We start from the raw sequence: 20,185 nt of genomic DNA, 5'->3' as shown, positions 1-20,185 counted from the left end.
ATTACCCCTTGTGGAGCCGGGTGTGGGGTCTTATTTCTGATCAAATGAAACATCAGTCTCAGGAGGTGGTCAGCTCCTTACACCTTCACACTGGTCTCTAGCCATCTTTACTAAAATCAGGTGACTACAGGCACCTGTGTACCTGAGTCCTGAGTGCTGAGTTGTGTTGCATGAAGAAGGATTTTTGTGTGGAATAGTTTAATAATCATCCTACCGATCAAGTGCCTTTCAATACATAAAGTGCTTGTACAGAAATCCTCTCCTCATACTTCACAATAGCCCTGTGAGGCCGGTGCAAAAGATGGGATTAGCTCCATTTTATAAAGGATGAAGGTGAGATTCAGAGGGTGTAAATCTCCTAAGGACATAAAGTGATTTGGAGAGCTGGAGCTAGAACTCAGGCCTCCTGGTTGAGAAGTGTGTGTGTGTGTGTGTGTTTCCACTAAACTTTACTTGCATACAAGATACCATTTCTAGAAGCTCTGGCAACCTTTCTGGAGAAAAGAAATGAGATTGAGACGTGAAATAATTTTTATGGCACAGATATTAGTCATTGGGACATGTATCTTTTTCATTTGTCTCTGTTACCCTTTGTATGAGTTAGATCATAAATGAAGCTTTTTTGTCAGAGACCTAAGCTAACAGAAGCTTGAATTTTTCTCATGCATGTGAAGTCCAGGCTCTTAGATAGATCTGCTCTGCAAGATTTTTGGAAACTCAGACATACTCTTTACGCGGTGTTCCCCATACCTAGGATCTCCGTTTCTAAGGAATGATCATGTTAGCAGGGTTGGAGATGGTGACCATCAGGCTTGCTTTCTAGGCACTTGCTTCTCATAGTTATTTTGAAGGTGGGAAGGGGCAGGGATGCCCCTACCTTTAAAAGTAGTTTGAATTGCATTTGACACTTGCACTCACATCTCATCATCCGGAGCTTAGTCATATATCAATAAGCAACTGCAAAGAACTGAGAAAGTCTTTATTCTAGGTGGGCATGAGCTCAACTAAAAGGTAGGGGTACTTTTACTGCTGAGAAAAGGCTCTTAAATGTAGGTAACAATGGCAGTTGCTGCTACGCTTCTGGTCTGAAGAATAATTTCTTTTTAGCCTATAATGCAGACATCTTAACATAAAATGCTTGAGTTCTGAAATTCTAAATGTGTGACCTGGTGAAAATCCTAGTACATTAGTTTATGGCACATTGCAAAATTAAAGTTACTGCATGAAAACTAGGTTTCATGGGAATAGTAGAAGTCCATAATGGAAACTTCAGGTACATTTTGCATTTCATGAGAATATTGTATTATTGGAATAATATGAAGTGACTGAGAAATTATTGACTTGAGAGCAAGCATATAGGATCAAATGAACCACACATCATATTCCTTGCATTTTTTGCACCTCCAAAGTGTAAAGTTCTGTTGCAGTGACATTTTCCTCCCAGATGCTTTCACTCTTCAGTAGAAGAATAAAGAGAAAGCATCTTGTAGCTGTGGGTTTAGCACAGACAAAATGAAGGCTGTTTGAGGTTAGGGGTATATAGTCTGACAGATTGTGAGGGGGTGTTTCTACATATGTGGGTGTCAATATGTTTGTACTGAATTGTTTGCAGATTTGGGGGGGAAGGGGAGGCTGTGTGTGTGCGTGTTAATGTAGATGCCACTGGTTTCAGTCATCAAGGGTTCTTCCTAATGATTCCTACTGGGGAGCAGCAGGCACAGGATGTAGGAAGATCTTGTAGGGACAGTGCTGGAAGGAAAGCTGGAAGATGGAGGAGTAGTCTGTCCATGTGCTTGTTCAGCAGGGTTTATGGAGGGTCTTTGACAGGTCTTAGCATTTTAAGTCTGAGGAGCACTGAGAGGGATAAGGTCTGGCTCTTGCCCTGGAAGGGACCATTGGTTTTGTAGGGCCAGAGCATGTAAGCAAATTACCCAGTATTGTTAGTCTCCTCCAGATCAAGTTATGAGCAGAGGGAAGGAGCACACACCTCTGCCAGAGTCACTCTCAGAGACCGTGCACTGTGCCAGCTCTGAGCACGGTACTAAGATTGTGCACTGTGCCAGCTCTGAGCATGGTACTAAGGCCGTGCACTGTGCCAGCTCTGAGCATACAGAGTACAAAGATGAGGGGCGGGGGGACTCTGGCCTCAAGGAAATCAGTCTCTTCGGGGGAGAGTATTGTCATCAAGGTCCCTCAAGATCTTGTTGTTACCACCTCTCTGTCCATTCTTTTTCTTTTTTTTTAATATTTCTTTTTTTTACTTGTAGGTGGACACAGTGTCTTTATTTATTTATATTTTATGTGGTGCTGAGGATCAAACCCAGTACCTCACACTTGTGAGGCAAGCACTCTACCACTGAGCTACAGCCCCAGCCCCTCTCTGTCCATTCTTCAGATTGTACCTCATATACTCATTCTTCACCTACATAGGGATAAACCACCATCACTGTTCCCTGGGCCTTGGCACATGCTAGTCCTCCTCTCTGAGATGTACACGGCCATCATCCCTGGCAACTTTCAAGTTTCCCGGAGGCTGCTCTACTCTGGGACACCTACCTTATTGGTCCTACAGAACTGTAGGGAGTCTCTTTTCCATGTGCATACACATACACCCACATTTATCCCACTCACTGGGCCCTGTGTTGTTTGTATGCACGTGTGGTGCTTTTCTACCTGGAATATTTTTAAAGCAGTGACTCCTTTCCACTTTATTCTCTAGCAGTGTCATTGGTGGGTGCAATTAATGCTGGTAGAATATCATGTGTCACACTGAAGAGACTATATTTTCCCTGTGAGTGAACTGGACCAGAAATCTAAGTATTTGACTGGGGATGTTCACCATGGACAGAGATGAGGTGATCTGGAGATGACGCGTGTTAGGATTTTTGAATCTGGAAAGCAAAGCAAACAAAGCTTTCTGTACTGATGGATTTTGTTCAATCACTGATCTATTAGTTAACACATGTCATACTGAGTGCATCCGTTGTGCCTGAACCTGTGCTGGACTGAGAGACAAAGAGGCAGACAGGAAGTATCTAACCGAGTGCCTGGGCACACATTAGACACTTAGACAGGATTTACTGAATCGCAGGTATAACATGTCCCAGTTTTAGAAGCACTTTCCAGCTAACGTGGGAGGAGAAAAGAGGGCATGAGATCGAGACATAAAAAGATAAATATGTACAGGAAGTAGTAGACAAGAGGCCTGAGTGGAAGCTTAGGCAAGGCTATAGTTTTCTGAGAATTAAAATGCTTGGGGAGAGGGTGACATGTGGAAGGCTGACACCACAAAAGTAGACGACTCCCCAGTAAGTGGGAAAGGTGGGGGAGGGGTGTTTAGAGATGCGGAGGAGCAGAGGGCTTATGTGAGGTGCGATGGGTGGGGAGCATAGAAAAACAGGTGCCTTGGTTTCATGATGATCTTTCCTCGGTACGTGGATGGTGCTATGTAAAGAGCATCTCTCTTCATTTATCATTCATCACAATATGAAACTACAATTTTCTTTTGGGTTACTCTTTTTTTTTTTTTTTGAACTTCATACTTGGGTATCATATGAGTTGCTTTAGCCAATGGGAAAATTCAATTTCTGAAAAAAAATTGATCATCTTGGAAGAGAATTATGTGGATTATTGATGTTTTAAACCTTCGCTGATTTGATATTTGCTTTTAAAAATCTCTAGGGAACCGGATCTGTATGTCTTCAACTCCAATGGTAGCTAGTCCAGGGGAGGGCCTGTGCTCCATTATCCGTGTGTAAATGGTCCAGTTTGGGTTCCTTAAAGATTGATAAAGTTACCTTTTTTTTATTATTGCAAATTATCTTATGAAATATTGATATATTTAGGCTACTTCTCTATCATCTGCATTCCTTTAATCAGGGAAGAGCAATCAGTGTTATCATGAGCTTTATCAAAACAAATTCAGGATGCTGAAGCCAATCACCTGGTTTCCAAAAGCAGATCTTAGGTGATCTTTGGATTATTTTCTCCTATGGGATTTTTTTAAATACCCTTGGTCCATCTCTTTTCATATATATCATATATGTAGCAGAAAGTTAACTTTCATTCTATAGTAAATGAGTCAGGCTTTTATTATTCAATTTTAGGAAAAAAGAAAATATTCAGCATATTCAGAACAGTAAATTAGACACCATCAACTAAAGTGCCAATTGGTAACCACATGGGTCACTGATCTGGTGAGACTTGGATTTGTCTCCCCGTCCCACAAGTATACTGGCCCTCTATGCCTCTCCATTTCCCATGATTCCCAGGTCCCTGATCCTTTCGCACTACCCTCAGCTCCCCAGAGACCTCTGCAAGAGGCCTCCCCACCCTCAAAGCTGTGTGTGCCACAGCTATTCTTTTTCTTACTACCCACCTCCATGCAAAAATAATGAATGCCTTGCTATATTTATTTGGAGTTGAGTATGTGATTTGCCAACCTCTGACATTGATTGGATCTTTAGGGGAAGGTTCTGTTCTAAGCTGATTTACTTCTGAAGGTTGTCTGTCTGCTTTAGGAGTATCCTCACTTTCAGTGCAGCTTGACAATGCCCTTCATATTACCCATGTTGTTTGGAGTTGAAGTAAAAAAGTTTTTTTTTTTTTTGCTCTCTTCATTCTTAAAAGTTTAAAAAGTGATTCAAAAACTAATAGTTTGGTTATTATTATGGTAAAAATCTGTTCTGCGTGTCTTCTTTGCATTATGAATCTTTACATTTGAAAGCAAAAACTGAAGTTGACCAAGGGGAGCTTAAAAAGATGACTGGGTAAAGAAATTGTGGTATATATACACAATGGACTATTACATGGTCATAAAGAAGAATGACTTTATGACATTCACTGGTAAGTGGATGGATCTGGGGACTATCGTGCTAAGTGAATAAGCCAATCCCCCAAAAACAAAAGTTGAATGTTTTCTCTGATATGTGGAAGCTAACCAATAAGGGGTGGGACATTGAAGTTTAGTGGATTAGACAAAGGGAAATGAAGGAAAGGGAGGGAGATAGGAACAGGAAAGAGAGTGGAATGAACATAATTGTCTTATGTTCACATATGAATACACCACAGTGAATCTCACCATTGCGTACATCTACAAGACTGGGATCCTAATTAGAATAAGATATATTCCATGCTTGTAGAAATATATCAAAATAGATTCTACTGTCATGTATAATTAAAAAGGACAAATAAATAATAACAATCGAATTCCTACCTAAATATATTGATTTAATTATGGGAACTTGGCTTATAGAATAATACCTTCAGTACTAAATGGAAGAAACATCCTATAAATTAGTTTCAGTGAAAGTCACACAATGAAGTTGTCATTTTGAAAGGAAAAAAGGTGGAGATTTTAGTAACCTTTTTCTTCTAATTTAATATGTAGCTAACTTTTAACTTTATTGTAATTGATAATCACCAAAGTATATTTAAATTTCCAAGAGACATTAAACTTTCTTTGGATTATTCTCTGAAAAAGCTGATAGGAATAACTTTTAAGATTAAATTTGAGCAATGGCAATAAAAAGAATAAAAACAAAACAATAAAAATATTTTTTAAATTTGGTGTAAAAAAAAATGTAACTCTCTCAAATGGTGGGTCATACTTACCTGTTTCAAAACTTGAGAACATATAACTTCAGGAATGAGTATGTTGAAGTCTAAATTCTTAAACGAGTCTGGTCTTTGGGGAATAACAGCAATATCTATCTTCGGAGTTGTGGGGTTTTTTTGTTTTGTTTTGTTGGGACTGTAGTGTTAATTGGTTATACTTTGCTCAGCCCGCTGGAAAATATTAGAATACTGCACGCATTTTTAATTGAATCAAAAGGAACTTGATTGAGAATTCTGTTTCGTGACTTAAGGGAAATGGTACAGAATCTAAAAACATATATATTGGAGTCACTATACATTGTAAAAGCTGCCTTCAGCATTCTAACAAATTCACCACAATTCTCCAAACAAACATTTCCATAAAGTTGGTAATTGTTAAAAATGGAGCAGGGCCCCTGAGGGTTTGTTTGATCCTGTGTCTTCCCCTGGCCGAGCTTCCTTATGCAGGGTGGCCAGCGCAGTGACTCAGGCATCGCCTGGCTCCAGCTGCAGTCGCCTGGAGAAACCCCTGTCCCTTGCCCTGAGCAAGAGGCTCTGCTCCCACCACCCTCCCTGGCCCCTTCCATGCTTGCAGACTCCCTTTTGATGTCACCACCATCATTGTGACCTTTCCTTCACTTGGGACTTTTAATCTCCCAGCCACTCCATACTAGGTTCCGTTGAATCTTCATAAGGGCAAGGGAAACAGGACATTTTTTTTTTTAATTCCTTCCCCACACAGTTCAGAATCATGTCTCAAAGAAGTTAACGGACTCTACAAGGCCACATTGTTATTTGTGGCAAAGCCAGAACTAGAATAATTGATGTTTTGATGAGTTGTCCGTTTTTTTCCCCTACTAGAGCAATGTTTCTTGAAGTGTGGTCTCTGGACCAGCATCGTCTAGGAATTTGCTAGAAACGCAGATTCTTGCACCCTCCCCTAATGAATCAGGCTTACTGAATCAGACACTCCCAGGGCGAGGTCCTGCTGTTTTATAAACCCTTCCGGGGATTCTAATGCAAGCTGGATATGAGAACCTCTTCACCAGAGGGCTGCTGGTGAGAGGGCTAACAGGGAAACAAACTATTTAAAGCTTTAAATTACTCTGGGTTTCTTATGGGATGTTTATGGGTAATATGCAAATAAGAGTGTTCTCTAAGCTTCTACTATGTATAAAGTTCATGCTTTGCTCTGTGGATAAAGGGGAGAACAACTTAAATGTCACTCCTGCCCTCATGAAATTTACACTCTGTCCAGGGAGAGAAACGCAACCACACGTTGAGTTTGGGGTGAGATGTAGAGACCAGAGAGGCTTCTTTGAGCCCCTTGGTTTAATGACAATTCCCTAAATGCTCCAAGTTCTGCTCCCAGGGCCTTCGTACCTACTGTACTATTTTTTTTTTTTTTTTACTAAATTCTTTAACCCCCTGCACTTAATTACTACTTTCTCCTTAACATCTTGATATAAGCATCACTTCCTCAGATGCCTGGTCCCATACACAGGAGTTCTAGAAAAGAATTCAGATGGAAGGTCTGGGATGGGAACCAGAAATCTGCATTTTTAGCAAGGGTCTTAAGTGACCCTGGCGCAACAACGAGGGTGGGGGGGCGGCTAAAAACCAGGCAGGGTTGCGGTTGCATTTGGTGAGATTGCCAGGAACCTCTAGATGGTAAGGTCAACGAGGGCGAGAATAAAAAGAAAGTGGTGGAGATGAGAGTCGCCAAGGTGGAGTAGCCCGCTCCGTGGCACAGTCTTTGCTCCCCTCTCCTTCTCACAGCTAGGAAGTCCTCCAGGCTTTTGTGTGGGGGAGAGGGCATCTGTAGGAATGTGGAAATAACTGGAAACACTGGTAGTCCCTGGGCTGGGCACAGGCCAAAGTCAGAAAGGATGAGCTTTGGAGCTCCAGCTGACGGTGGGGCATCTGTGGAGAAAACGTCTTTCCAGCTACTGCTGTTCAAAATGCAAATGTATGCAGGCCACGCACGAAACGTAAAGTTTCCTCGAAACTTCATTTTTAACACAAGTAAAAAGAAACAGGTACAATGAAAATTAATAATATATTTTACCTAAATCACTATATGAAAAGTAGGATCATTTCAGCATTAAGTAAATATGAGAAATTATTAATGAGTCATATTTTACCTTCAACAGCCTATCTCAATCCACAGGCTAACTTTTTCAGTGGTGAAAGTTCAATATAATCCTGAGCACATCATTTTTCACACAGTATCCATTTTTTTAACTTTTGATTAAAATTAAATTTAAAGTTCACTTCTTTAGTTACCTTAGCAACAAGTCATACTCTTAGCCACATGGGTCTGTACCTACTGTACTAGAGAGCACAGTTGTCAACAGTTTTAGGATTAGGTCCCAATTCTCTTTCACCCCTCTCCATATTCTGCAGGGGTCGTGCCTCATTGAGGATATGGTTTAAATTTTGGGCTACAGAATTTGAACAGTCATTTTAAGGAGGTGATCCAGTCTATGAGGAGGTAATTGAGACCAGTCACTATTTTAGAGTTGTTTTAAGAATTTTTTTTTTAAAAATAGGGTTAATATTTGCTTCATAAAGTGACTGGTGCTTTGTGCAAATGCAGTAGCTTAAGTCCCAGCACCTAATTGACCTTTGGATGAGCAAGTGATGGATGAATGAAAAATCAAAATGGAGCATAAATTAATGACTACACATTTTACTGTATGTAGTATCTATTACAAATGCTTTTGAGAGACTGGAAGCAAAAGCCTTTGTCTTGTTTTCCATCAATCAGCAAAATGAAAAATCTTGGAAAAAAAGAAAATATTTAAGATTCAGGTGGAATGTTAAGGAAACTCAGGCAATTTTCTAAAGCAGAGTCAGTCAATAAGTTGGTATTGGTATTTTTTAGTTGTAGCACCTACACTTCAAGCAGGCATGGCCAAGCTATGGAGTGATGTTTACTCGTTACTATGTTTCCAATGTTAAGATAGCTTAGTGACATTTTCTCTCTACAGTGGCTTATTTCCCAGGTGGCTTAAATTCTCCAGTGCTTCTGAGTGTGTTGGGGAAGCAACTGCAAAGTCTTTACTGATTTCCTCTGGATGTACTTGTGGTGACACAAACCCATTACAGAACATTCTTCCTCCTTTCCAGGTTGCTTTTCCATTTTCTGATCTGAGAAGTTTCCAAGTTCGTTCTTTAATTTTATTTTTAAATTATTTTTTATTTGTACAGACTGCATTTTAATTCATCGTACACAAATGGGGTACATCTTTTCGTTTCTATGGTTGTGCGCAATGTAGATTCACACCTTTGTGTGATCACACATGTACACAGGGTCATGATGTCTGTCTTAGTCCACCATCTTTCATAGCCCCCATTTTCCTCTATGGAATCTAAAGTTCCTCCATTCTTCTCTCACCCCCCACCTCCCAGTTTCCAAGTTCTTTATCCAAATCCCAAAGATACTAGAACCACTGACATACCCAGATGTCTAGTAACCACATTTAAAATAGGAAGAAGGAGGAAGAGGAGGAGGAGGAGGAGGAGGAGAGATACAATTAGTTTTAAGAGAACTTTGAGCATGTCAAAAAGTCTTAGTGTTTTTAGGACTTGGATTAGAAATTTGAAATTTTGCAGGTCAGGAAATGGATGAGAAAAATTTGCATTAGCAATGTTTATTTCCAAGGAACTTTTAAACCTTGAGCGCAAGATTCTGCCACGGGTTCTTATTTCATGCTACAGTCTATATCTTTAAAGGCAAATTTCTAACCCAGTACATCTGCCATGTCATTTTTGCTCTCCGAGATACAGCTTCAGAGACATACTTTACAAATGACTTTCATAAAATGACGCACTTTGCCTCCCCGAGGGGACGTTGCTCTGGAGGCTGAGGTCCTAGGTGTAAGATGAAGGTGATAGGAAGGTTTTCAGGATTCTTCTCTTTTAGGCTCTGAGAGACAGGGGTGAAGTGGAAGTAATCTCTGTTGGGGAAGGGATGCTTCACCCATTATAGAGGACCACATTTTCATCCCTGTCAAAGAGGAATGTCAGGCTTAAATAACCAAGCACACATTTCAGCTCTTAAGCCAGCTCCACACATTGACAGCAAGGGATTGGAAATCACGTAGGCTGTCCTGCCCCTCTGTGCTTTCTTGGATCTTTGTTACAAATCAGAATGCTTTCAAAAGTTATTCTGTGTGTTCAGCAGGGTCCAGCAGGCCCTGCTTTGGTGCTGTGGGTCTCATAGTAAGCAAAATGGACACCTACACGATGGTCTAGTGGGGAAGCTGGCAATAACATACACACAATATACAGTCTAATTTCAGAATGATCAACTGTTGCAGATAAAGTGACTCAATCCTATTTTTCATGGAGGAGAGTGAGTGCAGGTCTCTCTGAGGAGGAGACATTTAGGTGGAGACCCAGATCAAGAAGGCAATGAGGGAGTGGAGTGTTCCAGGTAGAGGGAGTAGTAAGTGCCAAGGCCCTGAGGTACAGCCTGAAAAGTAGGGTAGCAGTGTGTGGTGACTCTGGGAAGGACAGGGTAATGGAAGGGATCAGAAGGGTGGCCAGGTGCTGGATCATGCAGACTCTATCCTGTGGGGCCTTATTGGCTTTTTTTTTTTTTTTTTTGCGGTGCTGGGGATTGAACCCAGGGTCTTGTGTTTGCAAGGCAGGCACTCTACCAACTGAGCTATATCCCCAGCCCGGCTTTTTGACTTTTATTCTGAGAAGAATAGGGAACCACTGGAAGCACTTACACTTTTATTTCATCTTAACCTTTTTCGGGGTTGTGAGTGTTCTTCACAGTCTGGTGAAGCCTTCCAGTACCTTTGGCAGAATAATGTTTTTAAATGCATCAAACAAAATCCAGGGAATGTCAAAGAAACCAATTATATGGATATGTAATATATTAAGGTCCCTAAAAGGGACACATATGCTGTGATTTACATTTTCATAGGATTCTCTGACTGGTATAGGGAGAATAGACAGTGGGGGTCAAGGATGGAAGCATGGAGACCAGGAGATGGGCTGGCAGCAAAGCCGTTTCCATTTATCCCACAGGGCACTGGCCTCAGCAGTGGCTTGTGCAACACAGTCTTTCTGAGTGCAAAAGGAAAAAATATATAACTTCTATTTATGTTTAATTTATAACCTTTCTGAGTGTTAGAAGAAAAATGTATGACTTCTATTTTAATTCGCCCTCATTCTTTTTAATTGCTCCACTGAATGTACATTTTATAATATTTGAATATACCGGGGCATTAGCACATTTATATAATTCATGAATAAATCTACATACATTGGAGGTGCATGCTCAGAAAATATTTATGACAGTGTTGTTTGATCAATCAAATCTGATGATCACAATTTAGGGCGGATGACCCCGCAGAAACTCAAAAAATGCCACAGTGCTTTAGACCACACTCCATTTCAGATCCATTTTGTGGGAGAGTGTGAATTCTTGCTATGATTCAGCCTCGCTAAATGTCAGTCATGTTTCTCAAGCACCCTTGCCTCTCCTCAAGAGCCCTCATCTGGCTGTAAATCTATTTACACCTGATTAGACCTACTGTCACTTCTGAGGTGGCACGTACTCCCCCAGGGAAACACGTTTCCCAAGGTGATTGCCAGGCAGGAAAAGTGGTTCTGGATATCCTTCCTAAAATACAGGAGTTTCTGGAGAGTTTCCACCTCTAGCATGGTGAGCTGGGCCCAAGACTGCTGCCTCATCCACCCTCTTGGTGAAGTGATCACCTCCTTTCACTTCACGCGTTGCTTCAGGACCGAACTCCTAGTGTTTTACGTCTCTCTTCTCTGCCTGTCTCACATAGACCACTCTGGAACACGTGTGTTCATTCTTGAGGTGCAGCGGACTGAATGTGTGTCATTACAGGTGTTGTGCATATTCCATTTTATACCCAGGAGGAATATCTGGAGTGGAGGAGAAGAGAGGAGGGAGGACTGATTTTGCTGGAAAGCAGCTCCAATTACAAAGGACCTGCCACCCAACCCCACACCTCACCCCAAACCCTCTCTCTCTCTCATAAAGCTAGGACACATTTCTTCTTTTCTTTCATAAAGGAATTCTTTTACAAAGAAAGAAGCCCAAGCCACATGCAGAATGAGCAGAAATCTTCAGGTGGGCTATTAAGATGAAAACAAATGCCTTGTGGCTCAAGGTGGGTCCACCTTCAGATCAAGCCACAGAGACATGCCATTTTGGCCATGCTGAAAATACTGTGAAGAAGAATTTCACCCCCCTGCCTCACCAAGAGAAATTGGTTTATGGGACTATGTACAGAACCTGGAAGCGAGGCCAACCCAAGCCCACTACCGCTGTGCCCTAAATAGGAAGTCGTATTCCCATTCCACATATTTTTTCTGCTCCTCTGATCTCTGAACTCTGCCTGTTTCAGGTACCACTCCTTCATTCATCTAGTTATTTCTTATTATTTTGACTTTCTTATTAGTGAGTATTTGCAGAAATGGCAGTTTAAAGGTAAATTTAAAGAATAGCTCGAGGGCTGGGGTTGCAGCCCAGTGGTGGGGTGTTTGCCTAGCATGTGTGAGGCCCTGGGTTCGATGCTTATCACCACATATAAATAAATAAATGTTCATTGACAACTAAAAAAATATTTTTAAAAAATAGCTTGATAGATCACTTTAATATAACTTGACCAAAATATCAAGGCACAAAGGGACCTGTCCTCTGTATTATTCTGTGTAGCACCTGGTCACAAACAGAAAACAGTGTAAGGTGATAAGACCGTGAGCCACGTCAGCTGTCTGTAGTTTCTCCCTACACAGTGGCCAAAGGGAAACAGCCACTGGAAGGACTCTGACATAGCTCCTGGACAGGACGGTCGATGTGTGCTGGGAATTAACTAAGCATCTGCAGCATTTTCTGGGAAATGACGGAAACCTTGATGTTATTTATCAAAATAAAGCAAAAACAAAACTGGTTAAAAGAATTTGGCAAAAGGAAAAGCAAGTAGTTTTGAAATGAAAGAAATACTCAAAGACATCCACTTCAATCTCCTTTCATTTCTTTGTCCTTCCTGTGCCCTTCAGAATGTGGTTTCCTGTGATGGATGGGTCAGTTCGATTGTGGGATTGATTTTGGGGACTGGATGTCTCTGCTTGTTGCTGTTGAGTTTCACGGGATTTCCTGGGAGACTTGTTGCACTGGGGGGTGTGTTTGGTTCCCAAGGTGCCAGGAAACCATAGTCTTATTTACATTTGAACCTCTTTGAGCGTGGACAACATTTTTAAATGTCTAAAGTCTTAGGTGCCTCGTTCTCCTTATTATTTATTTATTTTTGTGCCAGATCTCCACTCAAAGTAACAGAACCTTGTGGGTGATCAGTGGCATTAAGTAAATGATGCCAACATGTCTCTCAGAGAGGGGACCGGGGTCTGTTAATTCTCCTTCAGTAGCCCCCTTATTCAGAATAGACCTAAAGAACACTCAGTTTTTCAGATCCATTCTTCATCAATATACTAAGAAAATATTTAAAACTTAAAAGGACTTCCTTTTTTCTAATATTTAGGCCGCCCAGAGTGACTCCAGACTTGGCTGTCTGGAACCCAGGAGCTCTTAAAGTTTTCAGTGACAGCTGGTTAGACCTTTCTCCCTAACAGCCCCTGCAAAAACAGGGGGAGGAAAGGGAATTGAGATTACTTGAATACCTGCTGGGTGCCAGGGTCAAGAAACATATCTTGTGCATGACGACCGACTTAGACCTCATAATAAATGCGGGTTTATGAAGAGACCCACCCCCATTAGCAGATAAAGACTGAGGTCCCAAGTAGGCTGACTCTAGAACTGATGGGACACCTCCACTCAGCCACCTTCTCTTCAGCAGGTGCAATCTCTTCTAAAATGTTGGCTATAAGGAGCCAGAAGGTGACCTTTTAACACTGCTCAGTGATTCATTTTTCCCCCCAGGTTTCCAAAAACGAATGGGTTTCCTCCTGGGCTTCCAACCCTCCTTCCCATCCTCTTGGTTCCCTTTAAAAGAAGTGTATGTATGTCTCATTCCTCTTCTCTGTGGGTCTCACAGAGCAGTGGCTCACTAGGGCACCGATTTAATGAAATAAAATTTTCGAGCATGTTTAGTTTGATTCTAGGTGATACCAATAGAGGCTGTGAATGCTTTGTAGTCAAGTTTAAAGGGAAGGGAAGGGTGGAAAGAAGAAAGTAGGTCAAGTATAGTAACTGGTAATGTCTTCTTAAGGGCTGCCGAGTGAAGATTTAGCTATTAAAAATGGAGAAATAATGTCACATCCATCGTACTTTGACAACTCTGTATCCTGAAACTGAGTTATGCTGTGTATAATATACCAGCTATTTGAATTTCATATGTGCCAGTCACTGTTCTAATTAATATATAATTTGTATGTATATTGATCTATCTTTTCCAAACATTTTGCGGTACATAATTTTGTTCTCCCTAAGAAAACAGAGGCACAGAGAGGTTTTAACTTGCCTGAGGTTAGACAGTTACCCAGGTTTACTCAGCCTTGCCCAAAGTTACCTGCCCCTATAGGGCAAGCCAAGCCTTGGAAAGTTGGCTTGGGAGACCTTAACCACTGGGCTTACCCACTTTTGGGTGACAGGGCCTCGGTTTCATGATTTCATGGAGTTTTTTAACATTATTTTTCTTCTTAATTAGAACCAGCCCATGACACAGTTGGAAGGGTAAATATTTGTCATGTTCGGTGACAGATGTGATGTGTTAAAAGGAATTTAAAAAAAAAAAGGTCTAAGGCAAAGGCAAAGTCATGTCTTTCTTTTCATACTCTTCATTTGTATTTACTCTATGAAAGGTCACTTGAGCACACATACTCAAATTTCATGCTTCTAAGCAGCTTCCCTGTGGCTGAAACCTTGCTTTACAAATTGACTTCTAAAATATTGTGTAATAATAGGAATGCTCTAGAGTTATGGGTTTTCTAACCAGGACTTTGGTGACAGTATTTTCCAAAAATGCCAGGACTCATCAAGTGATTTTTGTTTTGCTTTCAAATCATACCCCTCCTGCCTGTCCCTCCGCTCACACTTACTGGAAGGCACAAGGTTCTGGGAGACTGGGCTGTTGGTCTTGTCAGTCAGCTACCTGGCTATGGTTTGTGGTAGAAAGGGAGGGGACAGAGGAGACCGAAAAGCCCAAAATGGTAAATTACTGTAGGTTCCAGAGAAAAATAGAATTAGAAGCATTTGTGGTTCAGGTGAAAATAGCACATTTCCTTTCTGCTTGGACAGCGGGGGGTCAAAGTGCTCTAGGGAATAGAAAATAAATAAAAATGGATCCCTCACAAGTCGAAGGAAATGCTCTGACTGAGGACTGGAATGACAGCTTCAGATTTGAGGAGCTCATGAAACCACGTTTGAAGGTTAAAAAAAAAAAAATACCAAGAGACAAAAAAAAAAAAAAAAAAAAAAAAAAAAAAAAAAAAGTGGGCGTGCCCTGTTAGGAAATCTAGCCTTTTAAGAATGATTTATAGAGGCTTTTTCTGAGACTGACCACCAGGCAGCACACCTGGATCATCTGTAGGAGGTTCTGTCACTGACCCTGGTCTTTCCATCTCCTCTGCAGGTGAGAAGCCTTACAAGTGCTCATGGGAAGGATGTGAGTGGCGTTTTGCACGGAGCGATGAGCTCACAAGGCACTACAGGAAACACACAGGTGCAAAACCCTTTAAATGCAACCACTGCGACAGGTAAAGAGGCTTAGAAGCTGCTGGGCTGGGGAGGGATGTGAGGGGGGTTGAGGGTGTGCTTAAATTTGCCACAAGCCTGTCTCACAAATGGGCGGGGGGGCCTCGAAATGCCTTTTACTTCTTGCTTGCATGTCACGAAGAGGTGGTTATGAATTCTTGGTTCAGTTATGCAAGCATTTATTGAACCCTAGCTTTGGGCCAGGGCCGTGTTTGTCACTGGATATCAACAAGACATTGTTCCTACCCTCAGGGACATAATGTGACAAATAATTTTAGTATAATAAGAAAAGTAATAGGGTAGAGAATGGTCACCTGCAGCTGCTGCTTCTGATCTTTTTATTAACATCAATACCATTTTCCCTCATCCTTCATAATATGAAAAAATAGCTTGCTTAACAGAAGGTAGGTTAGTTTATAAGGCTTTTATTATTTTTTTTTTTCTGAAACATTATTGGAAATGAATTTACAGGAGAAAGCCTCCATGCTTTGGAGGTCTGGACCATTCTTTCCCCCTTGGAGGAAAGAGCACAAAGGTCCGAAAGATGGCAACACTTTGAGAACTCCCCCCATAATTCAATTTCAAACCTTCAGCATTTGCTAGTGGAAGAAGGATCACGTAGCAACAGATACTACCCAAGTAATAGTATCTGACAGCCCTGGCATTATCAACCAATAAACCCCAAAATGGAGACTCTGCAGGCCAAGGTGAAGGCAGGATTAGGTTTAGACATAATCAAATAATGGGCTTGCATCTGAGCGTGTTATCCTTCTAATCCTATTTCTGTGTTTAAAAGGAAGCTTAAGAAAATTAACCATTTTTTAATGCAATACTAAAGGTCTCAGTTATGATGAGAAAAATGCTTCTAATACGATAAAAGCCCCTGAAAGCCTCAGGGTTCCCCGGCTTGGGCAGCAGCTCTCAGGATGGCAGGAGGGGGTGGGCAGGATGTCAGCAGTGGCCCGGTCTGTTGTTGGGAGGAAATGCGATCGCCTTTGCATCCTGCCTCCCCCGTCCCTGTCCTGCATCTCCCACTGGCCAGGCCGTCCTCAGTGGTGTTTGTTTGTCTGAGGAGCACGCAGGGTTGTCCCAGTCGCATGGTTGGCCAAGTTGGCTGGGTGCTTCCTTAAGATGCCTCGAAAGGAGTAATTGTGTTTTTTCTCCTCCTTCCCCCTCCCTTCCCCGCCCACCCCCAGGAGGCTATTTTCCTCTTATCTTCATTTTCTAAGAACTAAATAAGGACCCTGTGCCTCCTGGAGCCCAGAGATAGCCTCCCACCCAGGGCTGAGGTAGTGCACCTGCAGAACTCTGTTCTGCCTCCCAGGAAGAATTGTTTGATTTCCATCCACTCCCTAGAAGTCCTTCTGAGTGTCATGAGTCAGCAGTTGTCCTTCTGCAGAGTATGTCCTAAGAAAGTGTCTCCTGTGTGGCATCCTTCAACTCCCAGTGTCCCTGGTTCATTCCTCTCTAGCCCTCGCTAATGAAGAAGCCGTGTACCTGGTGGCTGTTGCTCAAGGTCCTTTGAGGGAGGGCATTCTGTGACATCAGCCAGATTGAAGGTGGATTCTTTGTGAGCTGTGACAGTGTGTGGGTAGCAGGTACACACACAAGACACTTGTCTCTGAAGGGTGTCGAGTTGTTCCTTGGGCATGATGGGTCGCCATCGTCCTTGGAACTGGACAGAGAGTTCTCAGGGGAAATTGACAGGGTTGCTATCCCTCTCTTCAAATCAACTCACTTATTGAGGAATTTATAACTCCCAAGCAATCAATGTATTAGCCTTCCATGGCCATGTGTGTGATTTATGTGGAGAAATATTCCATGTGTACTGAATATTTCAGTGAAGGAGTTTTCAGTGATTGACTCTTCGGTTAGTCCTTTGCTTTATTTATTTATTTTTTCCATCAAAATACACTATGGTTTCTGGAGCTAGAATTTTGCTGGACAGTTGGTACAAATTCTGACGATGCAGTATTTTGGGGGAGACCATGAGCACAGCAGAGTCCTGTGGTACAGGCCAGCAGTGCATTTGCAACTGTTGGAAATGAAGGGTGAGGCTCTCATCAGCGTCTCATGACAGGCAGCACCTTGCCTTTCAATTGCAGCCAGTGTGCTAAGAATAGCCAGGTCTGGGAGGTGGCTTGGGGAGTTGGAGTGGCCCCAAGCAGATGAAAGGAAGGCCTGGAGTGACCGAGGAGTTGGCATTCCATAGGAGACTTTTATCTTCAGACACAGAACATCTGCAGCCCTCACCAGAACTGCAGATTGGTACCACAGGGTCTGTGAGGACACTACTTCATGCCCTCTAAAATGTGAGCAATCAGGGCTGGGGATGTAGCTCAGTTGGTAGAGTGCTTGCCTTGGAAACATAAGGGCCCTGGGTTCAATCCCTAGCACTGCAAGAAAAAAAAAAAAAAAAAAAAAAAAAAATAAAATGTGAGCAATCAGACTACCCTGTTGAGAAGCTGAACAAGGTTTGAACTTTCTTTTTTAGCACCAAGTCTCACTTATGTTTCTGTTTGGTGCAGAGTAGTTTAAAAAAATACATGAGGCATTTTTATTTATTTATTTATCTAGCCAATATTTTAGATTGTTAAATTTCATATGGAAAAGCCTATATTTCTGACTTTGTCTGGAAAAATCAGACCTGGCCAGAGTGGGCTCACATTCCCACATGGCTCATTGGCTAGAATTGACTAGCCATCACTCTCCATTTCTGATGACCACATTATGACATTTTTCCACTGTCCTCACCACCCCCCTACCATATCCCCCACATGAAAGCAAAGCATTTATTGTCAAGTATTATCCTACTTGCTCTGTTGCTTCCTTTTACCAGAAGAGCAATATTTCTTTGCATCCATGCTTAATCAAAAGTGGGAAGGGCCCAAGAGTGCTGCGGGTTTCCACAGGTGGTTCCCTGCACTACATGCTTTATCTCCTTGGCCCTGTAGACACATTTTCGTTATCTCTGACTTCAGGTTTGAGTTGGGGGAAAAACCAGTAAGGTGGCTGGGCCATTTCCTCAGCATGAGACTGAACCATGCAGATCACACAGTGACCAATTGCAGCCCATAGAGCACAGGGCTGCTAATGGTGGTAAATGGGGCTCTGCTTCCATTAGAGGAAGTAATGCAGAACACTATTCGGCCAGCTGAGCAGTTCTAATCCAGGGGCACTGCTGCCAGGGTGTTAGACCCGAGATCTTGGGCATTTTGCTCTTTATGTCAGCTCACTGATAGGCGGTAAATAATGCCAGCCAGTATCTCAGCCCATTCGTCCCCTGGTGGATATCTGTCAATACTCACGTGACTTCAGTGTGCCTTTTTCATAAGCAAGAGAAGTGGTTGGGGGTTTTGAGCAGTTCTCTGTAATGTACAAATTTCAGTCACTAAGGACCTTCTTATTTAAGGTCATCTGGCTGCTGATCAGTTATAAATACCCTCTGGGAGTCTATTTTCCTTAAAATTATTTGATTCTGTGTTCCTAGGTGGTGAGTTTAATCTATTACCTTTTACTATTCCTACATGGAATTCAGTAAGTGTAAATTAATAAATACAAATTAATCATGACTAAGTATCTTGCTGATGTATTGGGAACCTTGTCTTAATGATAAGGAACCTTGTCTAATTCTAAGCATCATGTATTTTCTAGCATTTGAACAAATATGGATGATGCTCATTTGATTCAGTTAGAGTTCATACCATGTTAAAGATTTGGTTTGATTTTTTTTTTTCCAATTTCATTTTTCTGAAAAAAATGGAAGGATAAAGTCAGATGTGTGCACATATATTGTTAGCTAGCCACTATTGGTAAATGCAGACTAAAAGTGAACACAGTGACCAGACGATGATTTCAAGTAAAGTTCCATATCAAGAATGCTATTTTTCTGAACGTTTCCAGGGCATAGGAAAGAAAGCAAAGGGGTTTTATCCCCTGCCAGGACCTCTTCACTTCTCACCCTCTCAAATCCCCATGCTCTCTTTTAGAAGGGCAACATTCCTGGTCCTTCTTTGTTGCTGTCTCTCTGGCCCTAACTGCTCCAGCCCGACCACTTAACCTCTGGATTATGTTCTAATTGCTGCTGTAACCAATGTCCACACATTTAATGTCATGTTTATTTACTTTGCAAATGGACTCGCTTACCCTTCTGTGAGTTAGAAGTCCAACATGAGTCTCTCTGGGCTGAAATTCGGGCTTTGGTGGGACTGCATTCTTTTCTGGAGCCTCTGAAGAAGAGTCTGTTTCTCTGCTTTTCCAGCTCCTGGAAGTTGCCCACCTTCATTGGCTCATGACCCCACTCCCCACTTGTCAAACCTGCTCAGTCCTTCTCATGCTGCCATCTCTTTGATCCTCTCCTTCAATCCCCTCTTTCATTTTTAAGGACCCTTCTGGCCAGGTGTGGTGGTGCACGCCGTAAACCCAGCAGCTCCGGAGGCTGAGGCAGGAGGCTTGAGGGTTCAAAGCCAGCCTCAGCAAAAAGCGAGGTGCAAGCAACTCAGTGAGACCCTGTCTCTAAATAAAATACAAAAAATAGGGTTGGGGATGTGGCTCAGTGGTCAAGTGCCCTTGAATTGTATCCTAGTATCACCCCTCCCCCCCAAAAAAAGAACCCTTCTGGTGACTTTGGCCCAACTAGGGAACCAGGATTACCTCTCCCTACTTTAATGCCAGTTAATTAGTAAATCCATTTCATCTACAACCTCAATTCTCTTTTGCCATGTAACTACACATAACCACAGGTATGGGGCACTCAGCATAGATGTTTGCCTACCACAAGCTCCTTAAATTAATGGCTTAGTTATCTTTGTCTCAGCCTAAAAAAGCAGATGTGGCTAAGCTCATGAACTCTAGAGTTGAGACTGCCAGGGTTCAAATCCTGGC

The 20,185-nt window shown here is 42.1% G+C and overlaps 1 protein-coding gene across 5 annotated transcripts in view; it reads left to right on the top strand.

The window, feature by feature from the left end:
• Positions 1-20,185, top strand: part of KLF7 (KLF transcription factor 7) — a 90,768-nt gene that overhangs the window by 62,637 nt on the left and 7,946 nt on the right. For all 5 annotated transcript variants that reach the window (XM_079130699.1, XM_079130700.1, XM_079130702.1 and 2 more), the window contains one exon: positions 15,180-15,303. In XM_079130699.1, the coding sequence (XP_078986825.1) occupies positions 15,180-15,303 (124 nt within the window). The remainder of the gene's footprint in view (positions 1-15,179; positions 15,304-20,185) is intronic.

This window comes from Sciurus vulgaris (assembly GCF_902686455.1).
Source record: "Sciurus vulgaris genome assembly, chromosome: 3".
NCBI classification, from domain to species: domain Eukaryota; kingdom Metazoa; phylum Chordata; class Mammalia; order Rodentia; family Sciuridae; genus Sciurus; species Sciurus vulgaris.
Note: the sequence above shows the minus strand (reverse complement) of the source record. Positions and strands in the feature narration are given on the sequence as shown.